At 30.2% G+C, this 18,891-nt stretch overlaps 1 protein-coding gene across 1 annotated transcript; it reads left to right on the top strand.

Annotated features, from left to right (window-relative positions):
• Positions 1–1,963: 1,963 nt before the first annotated feature.
• Positions 1,964–12,563, top strand: LOC134726713 (A disintegrin and metalloproteinase with thrombospondin motifs adt-1-like). The gene is made up of 4 exons (XM_063591129.1): positions 1,964–2,074; positions 9,092–9,280; positions 10,374–10,538; positions 12,559–12,563. The coding sequence occupies exons 1-4, from the start codon at positions 2,038–2,040 to the stop codon at positions 12,561–12,563; spliced, it is 396 nt and encodes a 131-aa protein (XP_063447199.1). The 5' UTR covers positions 1,964–2,037.
• The last annotated feature ends 6,328 nt before the right edge of the window (positions 12,564–18,891 follow it).

The following is an 18,891-nucleotide window of genomic DNA, read 5'->3' as shown; positions in this document are numbered from 1 at the left end:
AGAAAACAGAAAAGAAAAACATGTAAGATGGTTCTGAAATATGATATGCATAATTAATGTGTAATTATCATTCGTATCGTGGACTCTTTTTAAAACTGATTAAAGTGCACTTCGTTTTTATGGTCTATTCAGTATTTTGCTTTTATCTATTTGAACAATAGTTTTGAAAGACAACCAGTCATTTTTTAAATATATACGTATTTGTGACAAGAAAAAAATATTGAAATATTTCTGGTGTATGCATATTGACAAAAGAAAAGCTGATTGTTATATAATTCCGATTAAAAATCGAGATATTAACTGTAGTTAAAAAGGTGCGCAATTAATATTTAATTCTTAATTTATAGATGCTATAGATAAACCTTTATTTCAAATAAAATGCATATCAGGTATAATAGCTATCGCATGGGTGACGTTTAGTGAGTGTTCAATGAGCGTGAATTATTCTGATTGATACTGAGATAAGTTTAATAACAAATCATAAACATATATAATTTTTATGTAAAAATGTATGTATATGTTTAAGGCTTATTGTACTTTAAGTGTAGTATCTTTGTAGGCATATGTTTCAGAAAGGAGACATAAGACTTACTTCCAGTTACACCTTATTTTGTTCTGTTGTTTTATGCGTTTTCTGTACTGATCATAATTTCACTTTTTTAGTGGACATTTTTACAGTTGTTCTAACGAGTTATTTTCTTTTAGATAGCTATTGGTTGCTTAATGTAATATAATGTAATGAATTCGTCATAGAAACGTCATATGCACGTTTTGTTCACAACAGACTCATTATGAACGCTCGAATTTGAATAATTTAAAGGCCAAATAAAGAACGATGTTGAAGACCTGTGAGGACCCAAAATTAAAAAAAAAAACATTTTGCCAACTACATCTAAGATGATAATATTCCTAGTGTTATATAATGATGTTATATGCCGTTAGTGAATTCCGTTTGATGGCAAATTGTGTATTCTTGCAATTTATAATTTAACATATTATATAACACCTGTCACAATGCTGACCTTTATGTGTCCGTTCGTGTTATGTGTCATTGGATTGCTTTCCCAATCATTTCTAAAATGAAACTTTTTTCCTAACCTGATTTTTTGGGTTTATATGACAGCAAAAAAATAAATGACGAAGAAAAAAATCATATTTCATATTCTTTTTTTGGTACGTCCCTTTGAAAGTATCCCATTCTTTATCAATTTTCATCCATGTTTTGGCTATTATTGTGAAAAAATCACAATTCCACAATTACATTTTTATCATACTGTCAGTCTGAATAAATTTAACTTTAAAAAACTAAAGATAGGTGTTAATATAAGAAAGTTTTATCCTTTTTCCTGTCAAATTTACCGTGCTGTCAATTTTTGAGATTTTTCTCTGTTTTAAATACAATTTGCATATTATTTCAACTTCTTTGTTCTAAATGATTGACAAAATACATATTTAAGAAATTTGAAAAAAAGTAATATGGAATGTACATGTCATTCATTTTCTCAACATTTGGCTAAAAAGACTGGCTTGATTGGTAATAAAATTTGAAAAACTTTATTACTTAAAAACTACTTATTGTTAATACATTTATTGACAGTGTTTAGTATGATTATGATATTTATTAAATTCATTTATATTTTCCACTTGAATCACAAGTTTTAAAGATTATTAAATGACGAGATTTCAACTAGACTGAAAAATCAAAATAATTCATCCTTAAGTTACCAGTCATCAACACAATATGCTTCAAAAATTAAATATATTTTTTTAAATTTCGAAAAGTGTGATTAAATTCAAATGTAACTGACAATAACAACATGTGTTTACTATGTTTGTAAATTTTGTTTCCATAATTTAATAGATTAATTATCACTAGCACAGGATAGCTATTGGTTCGCCTGAAAATTCAATATTCATTTCAAAAGTGAATTGGAAATGAATTAAGCATATAACTTACCATACTTGATAAATAAAGTGAGAGCACCATTATGTGAGTTTCAGTATTAACTTTTTCTGGACTTTGAATAAAGATTTGAAATGAGGAGAATCTTTTTACTGCTGTATCTGCTGACAGGTGAGTTAGTTTCATCATAACTTGGATATAAATTTAATATAAGAGAACAATGATGTCGACTTTTAATACACCTTCATATTTAACTAACTAGATAAAAAAAATATATTATATTGTTTCATTTGCAAATGCATAAAATTGAAACACTAATAAAATCATAAAAATAAAATATGTAAAAATAAAATAGGTCCACATTTAAGAAAAAATAGAACAAAATCGTAATTTTTAAAGTATATATGTACGCTGTGATAACTTTTTTTTTTAACATTTTCATACTAGTATTCATGTATAACCCTGGTCCAACTTTTCTCATTTATTAATGACTTCAATAGTTCCAGTTTTTATGGGGTTTTGTGTTGCTTAGTCTATAGTTTTCTATGTTGTGTCTTGTGTACTATTATTTGTCTGTCTGTCTTTTTCTTTTTTCAACCATAGCGGTGTCAGTTTATATTTTATTCATAAGTTTGACTGTCCCTTTGATATCTTTCGCTCCTCCTTTAATACACAATTGTTAACACTTACCTCTGTACTGTTTCCCAAGCGATCCTTTTGATTTCTGTTTCATTGTTGTAAAGCTACTTTAAATAATCTAAATTTTAATGTTACATCCCCAAAAGTTTTACAATTAAACCATTGAACTATTACAACCGTTTGTAAAGTGACACAATAACGTGACAACTGTTCTAACCGGCAGACTGATAGCAGTATAATAGGAATACATATTGTACAAAAAGAACATGTCTACGATGTCGACTTAATACATCTTTTATAGAATTAGATTTAGTTTTCTATGTTGTGTCATGTGTACTATTGTTTGTATGTTTGTCCATTTCATTTTTAGCCATGGCGTTGTCAGTTTATTTTCGATTTATGAGTTTGACTGTCCCTTTGATATCTTATGTCCCTCTTTTATATCTGGCAAAAAAATGAATTTGTAGTTTTAATGTTTGTATATGTATTTACCTAATTTTGCCTTCTTTTGTTTTGATTCAAGCGAAGAAGGTGGATTTGATATGAATATATAAAGTAACCAATTGTTTATTTTTTTATGCAATTCTTGTATCGATGTTTGAGTGCCACAACTTCTATCGTACGTTTAGTTCTTGATGGATACTAACAAATAAGTTAGACCTCCCATGTTAGAATGGAATATAATTGATGTTGCCATGTTCTGTACTGTAAATTTTAAACATTCAAATTAAATACATAAAAAAGTTACCAGTATTTTTGATGCGTTTTAAATGTTAAAAAATATAATAAGTTAATCCGTATCAAAATCTTTTAATTACGTGTTTTGTGGACTGTTGATTTTTCTTACTTCCATTCTTAGTTCTTCATATGGTATCTCGTTCTTTCTTTAATGTAAGAATTTTGATAAATACTCAATAACATTAACGGTACAAATTTTTCTGCACCAGATACCCATTTCCACAATACATGTCTCTTCAGTGATGCTCGTGGCCAAAATATGTAAAATCCAAAGCTTATATAAAAGATGAAGAGCTATAATCCAAAAATTAAAACAATTATAGCCAACTCCGTTTAAGGAATCAGACCTTTGCATGAAGGAGATACATTCCTTAATTTAACATTTTGTAACAGCAAATTTTATAACACAAAAAATCCGTAATTTCATGACAGTACCGGAGTACTGGCCACTGGGCTGGTGATACCCCCGGGGACTAACAGTCCGCCAGCAGAGGCATCGACCCAGTGGTAGTAATAACATTAACGATACCAATTTTTCTGAACCAGAAACCTGTTACTCTATTAAATTGGGTTTTTGTTATGCTCGGTCAAGTCTCGATCAGAATATGTCTATACCAAGTCAGGATCATGACAGCTATTATCCATTCGTTTGAGATTTTGATTTTGATTAGGGACTTTCCGTTTCCGACTTCCTCAGAGGTCAGTCTTTTATAATTTTGCTTTTTGCAGCATATTTTATTCATAAAAGTAATGACTTATGAGACAAATATAACCGGTAATCAAATGAAGCCGGGTGTCAGCAGCTATAGAGAACTATTCAGCCTTATTTGAACAAACCCCATACTATAAATCGTAAAGTATGAAACTAGTTAGGTTTAAGGTAGTACCTAACACTACAGGGAGACAATTCTTTAAAATCAGCATGCCGTTGTGTTATAAAGGGAATGATACGCTTCTCAATGATCAAAATAAGTTTTTGTCAAACTGCTATATAACCAGTGTAATTTATCTGATAAAACGGTTGGTTTAAATTTTTTGAAACTTTTATATTTTTTGCAAAGGGTCAAAGTAAATACTTTATATCAAAAATTAAAGAAAATAAGAAGAGCCAAATTAATTTTATTTCAGGTGTTTTATCAAATTAATTAACAAAAAAACAAGACTGACGACAGAAACCATATAAATAGTAAATGTAAATTTGAATTTAAGTTCTGTTGTTGATTGCATTGTATCAAGACTTTAATTTACAATATTTAACAAATATTTTAACAGCTAAAATTGATCGAATGTAATAATTATGCACAATATCGATAACATATCCGTATTTTCATTTATAGTTTTGATTTTACGATATTTTATCTACTTACGTTTTTATTTGATCGACACATATCTATTTTATGGATACATGTGATGCACCAAAACATGGAATATTGAAATAACATTAATAAACATGAATGTGTAATTTAAAATGAATATTTTCAGTCTGTTTGAATTGAACTGTATCAGATTTTGTAATGTTTTATAATTTTACAGTAATTGGTTATCTAATACCTTTCCAACTTATCAATTATAGATGTTTTCTAAAATATTATTTTGCTTCTTCAGTTACCATTTAATTTTAGTAATTAACAATATATATGGAAAACCAGTTTTATTTTAAAGTATTTGCCTACCAAGTCAGTAACTGTAATTAATTATAAAAAAAGATTACTGGTTGCAAAGACAAAATGCTAAGCAACATGATACAATTTAATATGAGTATAACCTAAATGCAGTTATTTAACTATACGGAGTATATATCTCCCAGTTGAAACGATATTCTTGTTTTTTTCTATCATGATTTCGTTGAAAAAAGGATTGCTGCTTTCATGGAAGCTTTTTAATCAAAAGTTTCAAGTATCATCGTCTTAATCACGAGTTGATTGACCTTGACATTACCTTTTCACAGAATCAGCTTTAATTTCATTTATTCAATTAATTGACAAAATCATTGGTAATATTTATATTTATATCTTTTTATATCCATATGACTTAATTGATCTTTCAGGTATTACTTTATTTTTTATAATGTGTATCGAATACTGTAGTATATAATACCACATGTTTCATCAAAAATAAAATAATTACAAAAAAATACCTTTTCACAGATAATAGCGGATTTATTCTTAATATCGTAACTACAAATGTATAGTGCCGTCTGCTTTTCTCGAAAGTGACCTTCTGAATTAAATTTATTATCGGGGCTATACTAAAATGAGCAACACGGCGGGTGACACATGTGAGGAGTATCTGTTTATTCTTTCTGAACACTTTAGATTACATCAAGTTTTTGATGCTCATTCTTTTTGGTGTTGTGTTTGGTGTATAAAAAACCAAAAAAAACTGAACTCAGAGGAAAATTAAATCGGAAAGTCCTTAATCACATGGCGAAATCAAATGACAAAACACATCAAAAACGAATGGACAACAATTGTCATTTTCCTGACTTGGTAAACGCATTTTTAAATGTAGAAAATGGTGGATTAAACCTGGTTCATAGCGCTATAGCGTGTATTCTTTTGTCTGTTTGCCTTTTTTTCTTTTTAGTCATTGCGCTGTCAATTCATTCGTCAGAATTATGAGTTTGGATGTCCCTCTGGCAATATGTTTTTCTCTTTTACTATCACCAGATTAAATTTTAAGTAGTTTGTTTAATAAAATAATGACCACGTCAATTGGTGTGTGGTTGAGAGTTTTCTCATCAGCTATCATACCAGATCTTCCTTTTTCTCTTTAAATTTGACTTTACTTTATACGATTTACACATTACACGGATATATTGGATGTGTCACTAGGTTAGACTATATTTTCGTAAGGATCCATAATTTTACGAATAAAATTAATTTATTAGAATATATATACATAATGCAATTGTTATCCCAAAATTGGGACGGTATCGTTGAAATAAATCTTTGCATTATATGTGTAATATACACATAAATGCTATCAATATAATTTTTGTTTTTTAAGGAGGCTCCGTGTTGAATACCTGCTTTGAACTATATTTGATTACTTTTACAAATTGTGACTTCGATGGAAGGTTGTCTCATTGGCACTCATACTACATGTCGATTTGCCGTAAAATTATTTGCAACAGTTTGGAATTAATATATAAATAATCTGTTTGGCACAAAAAGGCAATATTTGTAGAAAAAAACACTTTGTTTAATGAAAGAAAGTATCACACAAATATTGTATGTTAATCAATATGAAATAATATATTGGGCCGAAGCACTGTAACATTGTAATCCAATCAAAATTTAAAAGAATTAACATGATGAACGAAGTTTAATGATTCTTCATCTTTATAAGATGTACCATAATCATTATCAATTGTCTGTTCTGTAACATTAACCCTCGATATGTACATGTATTTACATCGATATGTTAATATTGGAAGCAATGAATTTCTACTTACAATTCAAGTAAGTCTGCGCATGTTTGCAACATGAAAATTCTGTCAAAACAAATATTAACATTCCACTTGTACATACAAAGCCATTATCATAATACAAATTATTATACCTCAATAAACGGTTATAATGCTGTACATATGCATTTTCGTAGCCACAGTATATCGATGTTAAATTTTAAAAGGACATAAAAGCGTGTCGAGTAATTAAACTTATACAGTTATAAAAATGAGATAATTATGATAACAAACATAAATATAGTACATAAAAAACGTAGTTTTAATGATATAATGATTAAAACGCTTTAAAACATTAAATTATCGCTGATAATAGATGTACTTCCTCCTTTAGATTCAAACATTGTAAAATTCTGAACTTCAGTCAAGCAAAATATTCTTCAAAAACACATCTATAAAATTAGGATTACTGTTGCACTATTAGGTCTTACAACTCTACCGTTGTTAGAGCTATTGATTTTGTTATAAATATTGTTTTCCTTCCTATGAAATTTTGTCTTTGCTGTTTTATTGTTTTTCAAGATGTTACTTGCATATTTGTATAGGACATCGAACTGTTTATACGTTTTTAAAGCTGACACAGCTAAAGTGAAAACATATTTTCGTGTAAGAGTTTTCTCTTAGTATAGCTATCAGAGGTACCAGAATTATAATTTAACAAGCCAGACGCGCGTTATTTCTACATAAGACTCCCCAGTGACGTTCAGATCAAAATATGTATCAAGATAACCAAGTACAAATTTGAAGAGCATAAAACTCAAAAAATCAAAAATAAATGATAAATACGGCTAAGGTCATATATGCATGGGATAAGAAAATACTGAGTATATTGAAAAAATCATACCTTTGTTAATAAGAAAAAATATTAAATTACCACATAATTGATATGCATGTCAACAGCGAAGTGCTGACTACTGAGCTAGTGATACCCTCCAGGACGAAACGTCCACCAACAGTTGCATCGACCCAGTGGTGTAAATAGTTATCAAAGGTACCAGAATAATAAGTTAATGCACCAGACGCGCGTTTGAATTACTGTTTGTCTTATACTTTGCAACCATAGAAGAAACCGACACATTATTTTCTAAGTTGCTCGTTTTGTCATTTTATTTTATTTTAACAGAAGCGGTATTTAGTTCTCATATGAGAGTTATTTTTCCTTCTATATTGGATATAAATGAAACAAGTTTGTAAATGGCAAACATTAGTGATACAGACACAGGTTATTTTGATTATAGCGTTATTATCCTAATCATTGAAAAAACAAACAAATTTGAAAAAAAAAAAAGAATTGATCAGTACTGAATTTACCAGAGTGTATAAATCTAAAATGAAAAAAAAAAAAAAAAAAAACGTCTTTGAGAAATATTGTTCTGTCTTTAACGAACTGCCAATGCCTAAATGAACATTTCTCATCATTTTAGGTGTATAAGTTTCAGTCGTCATCTATACGTAATTAATATTATTTCTGTTATCTAAAAACAAGGACTCGAATACGAGAGACAAAAGGGTCGGTTAGGGAATATGAGATTAAATATGTTTTTAAAAAGATTTCAGACAAATTTTATTTTGATATCTTTAATAGGGTCGGAATTCCTAAGCATAAAAAGTCCAAAAAAATAAAATAGACGAGTTTCATACAGTATGAATTATTCTCATTGTCACTCGTCGTGTTTCCCCTTTTAGAGATAAGTCAGATACGGTGAATGTTTCACAAAAGGAAAGATAATAGTCTTAGATACATAATTCTGTATTGGTCGTTATTAAATTTGATCTAGCTCCAAAAACCACATATAAACTTGTGTTACTGAATTTTTAGAATCTGTGCAGGATTGTTTGAACTCTTTTTATGTTTTCTTCTGCTTACTTTTGTTATAGGTGTTGTCGTCCATCGGTCTTATACTTATGAATTTCGATCATTGCTTGATTTCCTATTTCCAAAGTCAACTGTAGCATATAGTATCAAAGGTACCAGGATTATAATTAAGTACGACAGACCGGCGTTTCGTCTTCATAATCTCATCAGTGACCCTCATATCAAAATATTTATAAAGCCAAACAAGTACAAAGTTGAAGAGCACTGAAGATCCAAAATTCCAAAAAGTTTTGCCAAATACGGCTAAAGTTGTCTATGCCTTGGATAAGAAAATTCGTAGTTTTTCGGAAAATTCAAAGTTTTGTAAACAGGAAATTCATAAAGATGACCATATTTTTGATATTCATTTCAACACCAAAGTGTTGACTACTGGGTTGGTGATACCCTCGTGGACGAAACGTCGACCAGCAGTGGCATATAATTGACATTTAAATGACAGCCACTATATATAGTCTGTTATTTGTAGATCTAATAGTAATCTCTGAAGCTAAAATAATAGTTCTATCGATGACCGATTGGTCCTCGTGTAACAAAGATAGTTCAAGTCCAGATCAAAACTGCAATGGAATACAGACAAGAGATAAAAAAACAAACGACACAAAAACTGGAAAAGTTTCTTCAAGTACGGAACAAAGACAATGTTTGCTTACAAAAGGTAAGTCGTTGTAAAAGTAGACCACGATACAAAAGGAACCATTAAAACACATGAAATGGGGAGAGATCGACATAACAATGAAAACAAAGCCCGACAGTCTATTGAACACTGCATGCAAAAAAATAATCTGAACATCACAAATAGCATCAAACCTCGAGGTGATTTTCTATTTTTCTGTTAGACAAATAGATCCAAACCGACAATTTCAAATTGTCGTGTGGTAATGACAGGTACAGAACAAATTGTGTGTATGTTTTATTTTGATGGACGTGAAAAAGTGGTGGACATTTGTTCTGAACGATTTAGGTAAATAATCTTCCAAATAGTTGATTTACATTTTATTGGATCTGGGAAAACATTTATACATTTATGTACATAAATCGAAGTGATCATATATGTCTGGTAATAATATTATACATAATAACAAACACATTGAAAATTTGATCTGCTTTAACTCATATCAAAATCATATAACAAAATTAAGTTAATCAGTCCTAAGGTTATATTTGAATACCTGTTTTAATATGTTCTTCATTCATAAATAGGTTTTAGGGGACTACTAATTTTTTCTTCTGATAAGCGAATTACTTTATACAAAAAGTTTAAAAAAAAATATATTTATTTACACTATTCTAATACAGAACGACTAAACAAAGATAGACGTTAGAATTGACAACTTAAAGTGTTTCACAAAAAGTGTTTTATTATATTCAATGTAAGAAAATACAGTTCAACCAAACATGGTACCAATAAGCTGCAATTAACAAAGTGTCAATATAAGCCACCCGCATCATAGTTTGGTAATGATAAAGAAATATGATAAAGAAACACGTTCACTCAGTTTTAGTTTGTTACCAGGATTTGTTTTTTTTCTATCGATTACTGAGTTTCGAATAGCGATATACTACTGTTACCTTTATAAAGAAAACAAAATCAAAAACATAATAAAATAAAATGTGACTGGATAATGTTCTCTGCCTAAACCTTTTGTATATATACTTTACCGATACGTACGTCTACTTTACTAATATTATTATCCTGAACATAGAAAAATGAGGATTGATACAAATAATAAGTGTAATTCATTATTTAGATATAATTGATGGCGGTTACACATTATGGAGTGAATGGGATGATTGCTCAAAACGTTGTAAAGGAGCAACAACTAGATTTCGGAAGTGTTATAACCCTACACCATGCAATAAGGGTAAAAATTGTATTGATAATCTTGGAGCAGATACACTCAGAAAAAAATGCAGTAAGTTTCTTTAGAAAACAGAGCTGTGGTTGAATATGTTAAACCTTTATCCACAATATAAGAGGATAGATCTGATCAAAAGAGATAAAGATTTTTTAAGATTTTCCAATCCAACAAAGGTCTATTCTGAAAATGTATAAACATTATTCTTTATATGCAAACTTATTTTAATAACGGTGAATTAAAGAGAGTTATGTTTTAAATCATTGAGGTGCCGAAGCAATGTGATGAGACAGATTAACACAACCTTTTTGTTAAAAAAAAAAAGAAACAAAGAATATGTAGTAAATAATAATACCAAGCCACATCAATGCATATCATCTAAAAAATAATATAAACAGTAAAAGAAATATTCCAAAAAAGTAAAAATCTGTTAGAAGTCGTTTTTATAATGGTAACATCTTCAGTACCCATTATCTGTATATATTATTAATTCATATATTTTAACAAATTTGATTCGTTTAGCGATAGTCACATGTTAAACTGTATTTTCGAAGGTAGAGAAAAAACGGCGGATAGCACAATGCATATTGACCGGTAAAAAGCATATCGCACGGTTATTTTTAGATTTATCTAAAAACCGATATACTTTGTGACGTCATGTAAAGAATTTCAGGATATTGTTTAACAAATGTTTTGAAACACATGATATCAGTGATCAATTATTTGACGAAAACAATCTTCATACGATGATAAAAATAAAAAGTAAATGAAATAACAACTAATATTATTAATTCGTATTATTTAACAAATTTGATTCGTTTAGGCATAGTCACATGTTAAACTATATTTTCGAAGGTAGAGAGAAAACGGCGTAGAGCAAAAAGCATATTGACCAGCAAAATACATATCGCACGGTTATTTTTAGAATATCTAAAAATCGATATACTTTGTGTAATGAATTTCAGGATATAATTATTGTTTAACGTTTTGAAACACATGATATCTGTGATCAATAATTTGACGGAAAAAATCTTCAAATACATAAGATGTCAAAAAACCCTAAATTAAATAACAACTAATCTGTTGTTATTGTAAGGAGACAAATTGATGTAATATTTATAAAATTCCAACAAACCTAAATGACGATTTTGATACAAATATGGTCGGAAATTAATAATATAACAAATATAGACTTTGTATGAGGTCGATACAGGATATATCGACCAAAAGAAGTATATCGACCTCGGACTTCGTCCTCAGTCAATATACTTCTTTCAGGTCAATATATCCTTGTATCGACCTCATACAAAGGCTATATTTGTATAATATCAAGACCATTGTTTCACTCTGATACTGAATATTTACCACCAAGGTCTTGGTATTTTCCGGCGAACATTTATTGAAAAAGAACGATACGTGCTTTCAAATACTCCTGGTAGATAAACATTTAGACACTGGTGCCATTTTACAAGGTTGAAGTAGCAGCTATATGCTCTTGAATACCGAAGAAGTTGGGAATGTATTTCCAATATGCAGTTGCAGTTTTATGTTGCTACTAAGATTGCAGAAATTGATCATTTCCAAATAACTATCGTCTTGTTTGTCATAGATTCTGGTACTTAACTCAAATTATCCATGATTTTTGTCCGCGTATCTTCGACTGAGAGTTGTCTCATTCGCACTTATACCACATCTTCTAATATCTCATTGCTAGTTATAAAGTTATCTGAGAGTCCAAGTCCATATACAGGGAAATAATTAGCTTATTCAAAACGTATACAAATGTAAAAGTATCCTGTAATACGACTAGTTGTTGTCAAGATTTTGTAATTGAAAACAAAATTGGACATACTGATTTATAGATATTTTTGTCTACACTTATTAACTTGATCTTCGTAAATACTGCAGACATCAATGAATTCTTTGCTCTGATCGGATGAATCCATGATATGACATGTAGATAATCACAAAAAGTATACTGATCAGCCTTTGATATTTTCCAAGAAAATAAAAGCTTTTTCGTTGAAGTATTATATTTTAAGAATGTCACATCTACATATTTTTATCTTATTTTCAGTCTGATATAAAACAAAAATAATATAATAAAAAACAAAAAAAGGGTAGATAATTCACATGTATTTCGAGGTTTAAACGTCATCTGTTTGACCCTATTGATTAATCTTTGTTCATACTAATAAAAGATGTATATAATTTTGTATTTGTTAATAATGAATTCACAGTCTAATTTTATTTCCGTATAATCTTATTTATCAGAAAACTGTACGTTTAATCAAACTTCAACACTTACCAAGTTATCAAGGAAAGCGTCCTGGATAATTTTAAGGTCTGTTCTTTGTTTTCTTGGAATTTCAACCAATGATTATTAACTGGATCTTCCTCCATTGTAAACATTACATAAATTAAACAAGGGTCCTGACAAACCACGTTATATTGCTGTGTCTTCCAGTTCTCCACAAACCACCGTTTAAATTATTAAGATAAATGTTATCAGCAATCAAAACCGGGCTTCTTCGTTTTTGTGAAACCACATATTCTAGAGATGCCATGAATCAGATATGGATACTTAACTATTTCAAAGATCTTTTAGAATACACAAAATCTAAAGACTCTTTCATGTTACAATTTTATTTAAAAAATATGAATTTTCTACAACTTTCACATGTATTCCGACTTTCAAAACGTGGTAAAATAGCAGATAATTTAGGTCTCATTTACAATCTTAAGTCCTCACAAAATACTTGAGAAATCAGAAAATGTACATTTTCCAACAAAACAAGATCAATTTTGACATCACCGTTCTTTAAATAATAACGTAAGTTCGACATTTGCTGCTACGAATCAAAATTAGCAATGACTATGCAATAAACGTAAAATATAAGCTGCATTTCATGTTTTTTCACTAGAACCTGTAGCAGGACAATGGGGAGAATGGGGAGCTTGGGGGGAGTGTAAAAAACCTTATTCTGGCAAATACGGAACTGGTATTTATCAACGCTCACGAAAATGTGACAGTCCAATAAATATATGTGGAGGCCATTATTGTAAAGGAGAAACTCAAACTGAAGGAAATTGCAGAGGTAAGGAATACAAGTACCTACAAACAATTTTACTTACAATGAGGTTATATGTCAATCAATATTGCGTCATCATAACTGATTATTTGCCTGTACGGTTGGTTTCTGAAACATTAAAAAATAAACGTTATGTTTGTATAGTTGTAAACCAAAAACCAAATGAAAGTTAGTAAATAAGATTTTGATAAGGAGAGAATTGTGGAGAATATATTACATTGATTGATGTATTGTTGTGAACATTTGAGACATATATTCAGATGTGATAAATTCATTCAGAAAAAAATCTAGATTAAAACAATAAAAGCATCAAAGGAAGTCACAACAACACCAGTAATGTATACCGAATTATAAAAAGAGGGTCTGCATCGGCCTATTTGTCATGATTCATCCATAATCTATTAATCAATGAATGATCTGTAGCCATGGGCATTCCATTTATATAGAAAAATTGTTGATTTCATAATAAATCATAATTTGTCTTAAAATGATATTGATTTTGAATTTTAACAGATGGTACAAAGATTTGACATTACAGTTCATTCAGGTACTAAAAGTCTGAACTATTCCGTACGTTGTTATCATAGTGTAAAAAAATACCTGAACTCCCGACGAATACCTATGATTATTACTTGTCTGTTTTTTTTATTTTATTAAGCAAAGCGGCAGATAGGTCATGTGGATTCAGGACGAAGAATGAAGTAAATAAGTAATTTATATTTGCCACAGAAAGTTACCAAAAGTTAGCATGCAATAAATTCCAATATTGCACTAGTGCAATAAATCTTCAAAATTCATGACGTCATCAACGACAAAATCTTAATTTGAACCAGTTTTTACTTTGAAATATTATATTGCTATACATAAAAGGGTTATTGCATGAATATAAGGGAATATTGTCCCTCGTAGAACATATATTGCACTCGCAAGATCGTGCAATATAGAATTCTACTCGGACAATATTCCACAATATTCATGCAATAAGTAAACCCTATATTTCAGGTTGGGTCGATAGTGATTGAAGGACAGGAAATATACATCGTCTCTCTTTCTTTCTCTCCCTCTCTCTCTTTAATTCGCTTTGGAAATCAATACTTTAGTTTAACTTTTTGCCATATTTTTATTCTCCTTTACATATTTTTGTTTTTAAATGCCTTTTAATGTATTTTTGCTGTAATTTGCAGAAGTGCCTCCATGTCTTACATACCAAATCTTTAGCGACAAATTTCTCAGAATAGAAAATGCTATGTCAATCTACACCTCAGCACAAGTAGATATATATCTTCTGACGAAAAACAAGTGTACAACGGCAACTATTATTCACACCTATTTTGCATTATACAAGATAACTAACATAACTGATAATAGAGGCATGCAGATTGGAGGAAATGAATTCAGTGTAAAGTTCAACTTTAACCCAGGGCAACATGAAATAGGATATTATCGTTTGTATGCAAGAATAGGATATCCTGCTAACATGACAGACTGGATGGAAGAATCAATGTTTGTGAAAATAGAGCAACCCCCACCTCATGCATTTATAAAAGGTGGAGCCGGCAGGACTATCGGTCAAGGACTCTCAGAATTTGATGCTCGTTCTGTGTCATATAGTTTAACTAAAGGCCCCGGTGATCCTTCTGGTCTTATTTTTTCTTGGAAATGTCTTAATTTTGTCACAAATAATATCTATAATCTTCTGCAGTTTAATATTGCACCAGTATCAGCTTTTAAGGATACAGGTGACTATAAAAAGAAATGGTACGATACTAACTTTGTTGCATATATAGAAAACAATCACGCGTTTATCACTGCCTCTTCACTTGATACCGTTATAGATAGCTTGAAAAATTCTAATTCCACATGTATGAAAGGAAGTGAAGTTTACGTCAAGGCTGTACTTAATAAATATCCTCCGACCAGAAAACAGAAAGAGGAAACAACAGAAGCATACGAAAACTTTTCATCGACATCAATGTCCAATACATGGAACGGGAGCGATGTTACAACTTCAATAATGACAACAATACAAACAACTACTCCCAGGCCTCTTTATGATCTGATAGCTCTGACACGATTTTTTGAAATTGACTTTATGTATGAAATGCAGTCAAATCCTATATCCGAATTAGACAACATAACATTTGTCATACATCCAGATAATACCAGTCTTGTTTTAAACGAAATGCTAGAATTTCTAAACAATTTATATAATGAAAACTTTGAAGCCTTCCTACAGGATACAGACGATTTTTTTGAAAGGTTAGCTGACAGCTCATTAACTCTTGATAGTTTGTTTAAACTACGTGAACTTTCTGGGTTGCCTGCAAGTGCCAATGCTACATTTTTTGATAATTTACAAACATGGCTTCAAAACGCAAATGTATCGAAACAATTTGCATACAACCTGCGTGATTTGTTGTATAGCTTTAAACATGTTCAATCGTACATAAAAAATGCAACTGAGTTGGTGAATTTAACAGGAATCGAAGGATACTTAAAACTTGTCATTGATGACTCTGGACAATGTTTAATGACTTATCTAGTAAATATTTTTAACGGATTTGCTAATATTAACTCATTTAATTGGCATAAAATGGAACAGCAAGAAAAGTATTACTTACGCTGGCTAGAGGATGATCTGTTTCACTCTAGTGCCTGTAAATTGTTCAACGGAATCGCAGATGGAACCGGAAGTCTGACTGTTACCTCAGAAGATGTAGCAGAGGGAATGGGATTTTTAGTGTATTTAAGGGTAGAATTCGAGGAGTCTATTAGTTACTTTATACAACATGCACAATCAGTTCCTAAGAATCCTCCCGTACTGGAAATAGAGTGAGTAAAGTTATAAGCTCCTCTTTTAAACAATTAGTGCAAGAAAATATCAAGAGAAAAAAATCTGATGAATGTTCTTTTATCCCAGAAGTTTTGATTTAAAAATCCCTCTACCAAAGTATACCTTCAAATAATCTTTTTGGTAGTTCTCTGCGATAAGAACGAACCAAAACAAGTGACCATTTCTGATCACTTGGAGTTCGTCGTCCTTTAGCTTTTACAAAAATCTTGCCTTCGGAAGCTCGAGGGTATAAAAAAATCAGAAAAAGTTTAACATTTCTTTCGTAACAAATCTTATTTATTACTTCACTAGTTGTTACTTTATCAAATGGTACAAAAATCTTTCAAATACATCAATGCATTTTAGCAAAGATGACTTAAAAAATGTATATATAACTGAAAAGCTCCAATTTGTCTCCTTTTGTTGCAAAAATGCCATATTTTTGGTATTAAAATTCAAATATCTTTTTTAAATCATCGGTGACCTATACCTTTTATCATTATTTTCTAATAAACTGTACTTTAGTTTTCTCGTTTGAATTGTTTTACATTGTCATATCGGGGCCTTATATAGCTGACTTTGTGGTATGGGTTTGCTCATAGTTGAAAGCCGAACGGTGATCTAGAGTTGTTAATGTCTGCGTCATTTTTTTCTCTTGTGGACAGTTGTCTCATTGGCAATTATACCACATCTTTTTTTTTTAATTGAACTAAACTATTGTAAAATTTCAGCGATTTCTGTTATCTAGTTCTTTTTTTTATTTCGATATAACCTCTTTTCTCGTATTATTTCAACAGAAAAAAGGACTTCTAAAGAAAGCTATGTTTCTTTCAAAGGCCGATTGTGAGCGTAAATCAACGATAACCCCATTTTTTTCCAATTTAAGTATTAAATATAAGAGTTCATTTATAGGAAAATATAGCGAAATTTAAGAACAACTAAATGATTTGGACCCGCGAGCCTCCTTAAAAACTACTGAATTAGAGAATCTATTTTTCGAAATGTGTCCGATGCCTACCTATATGACCGACTTGGCTCAAAATTCAAATAGGGATATATATGAAAAATCTGACATGTATAAAAATATTGATCAGGTTTTGATATATCAACCCTGAAATTTAGGACGAATCAGGCACGCCGTTGTTTGGTTGCTGCCTCTGAAGTGGTCATTATATGCATTATAAAGATTTGTTTATGCTTATGATTGTTATCTTGATTATTATCATTGATTAAAATAAATTGTAATTCCAAATCAATAAAATTCCTTCTAAAAATACATTTTTGTGCAACGGTTTATATATTAATGACTTTCTGAGTGCATTATAAAATAATAAGAAGCGTTTTTCGGCATTAAGGACCAGTTGTATAACAAAAACTGTATCAATTCTACCTCGCTTAATGTGCATTCTGACAAATAATGTCTCTTCAATGATACTCGAGGCCAAAGTAATTTTTTTTTAAATTTCGAACCTAATAAAGTCGTTAAACAGCGGATAAATCAACCATTATAAACAAATGTAAACATTACTAATCCCTAAATGATGAATAAAATTCTTACATAATGACTTCAAAATGTTCTCTTTTGTAGATGCAGGTTGAATTGCATGAAGAAGACTGCTTTGACTTCTATAATGTCCTTAAAAGCTACATGTCCCTTTTGTACGTTCGAACAGCAAAAAGGATTTAAATTTTGGTGGAAAGTCAAAGATTTTGATATTTTTAGTAGAATATCAACAAAAAATGATTACTGGCATTCGTGGATGTTATCTGGTAATAATATAAGCAATTTAATATATTCATCCATAGCATAGTTATTTTTACAGGATGTCACTTTGATTTAATCATTCAGACAGTCACTATTTACAAAACATTATCTATGATGAAATCCGTCGGGCAGTAATTTCTTGTTAGATGATACGTATTTTACTCCATCAGAAAGTCGTTTTTTGTTAGTTGCCATTTTGATAAAATCTGATGGGTAGTCAATTCATGTTGACCCTTTGATAAAAGACGTCTGTGGTCACATCTTGTTACATAATACTTTGAATACATTTGTGACATTTTTGCCTATTATGTTTTTCTCTTACATTGTTGTGAAAATAATAGAATTTTATGCAATTTTCATACAAGTGAGAGGTTTACCTTGCTACAAAAATCCAGGTTTTATTATCTAGTTCTAATATTGTATCGAAATGCGTCTTCCAAATCAATTGTATGATAGTTATTTCAAATTTATTGGTGTGTTTGAGGTTAAGATTAGTCTAAGATGTATCTTGTGTAATATTATTTTTCTGTTAGTCTTTTTCTTTTTTAGCCATGGCGTTGCCAGTTTATATTCGATTTATGAACGTGCCTCTGGTGTCTGTCGCCCCTCTTTTGCATAAGACGTCGCGATTTGAGAACGTGACGTTATATCTGGTCTGCCTTTACCTAGAGCGCTTCGATCCAAAACAAATGCCGTACTTGTCATATTAGAATCGAAATA

This window comes from Mytilus trossulus, chromosome 7 (genome assembly GCF_036588685.1).
Source record: "Mytilus trossulus isolate FHL-02 chromosome 7, PNRI_Mtr1.1.1.hap1, whole genome shotgun sequence".
Taxonomy (NCBI): domain Eukaryota; kingdom Metazoa; phylum Mollusca; class Bivalvia; order Mytilida; family Mytilidae; genus Mytilus; species Mytilus trossulus.
The sequence above is the reverse complement of the archived record's forward strand: the minus strand, read 5'-3'. Positions and strand labels throughout refer to the sequence as shown.

Coding starts and splice junctions, on each gene's coding strand:
- LOC134726713 (XM_063591129.1), top strand. CDS start 2,038: ATGAGGAGAATCTTTTTACTGCTGTATCTGCTGACAG. Junction 2,075..9,091: donor ACTGCTGTATCTGCTGACAG/GTGAGTTAGTTT, acceptor TGTTATTTGTAG/ATCTAATAGTAATCTCTGAA. Junction 9,281..10,373: donor ACAATGTTTGCTTACAAAAG/GTAAGTCGTTGT, acceptor TTCATTATTTAG/ATATAATTGATGGCGGTTAC.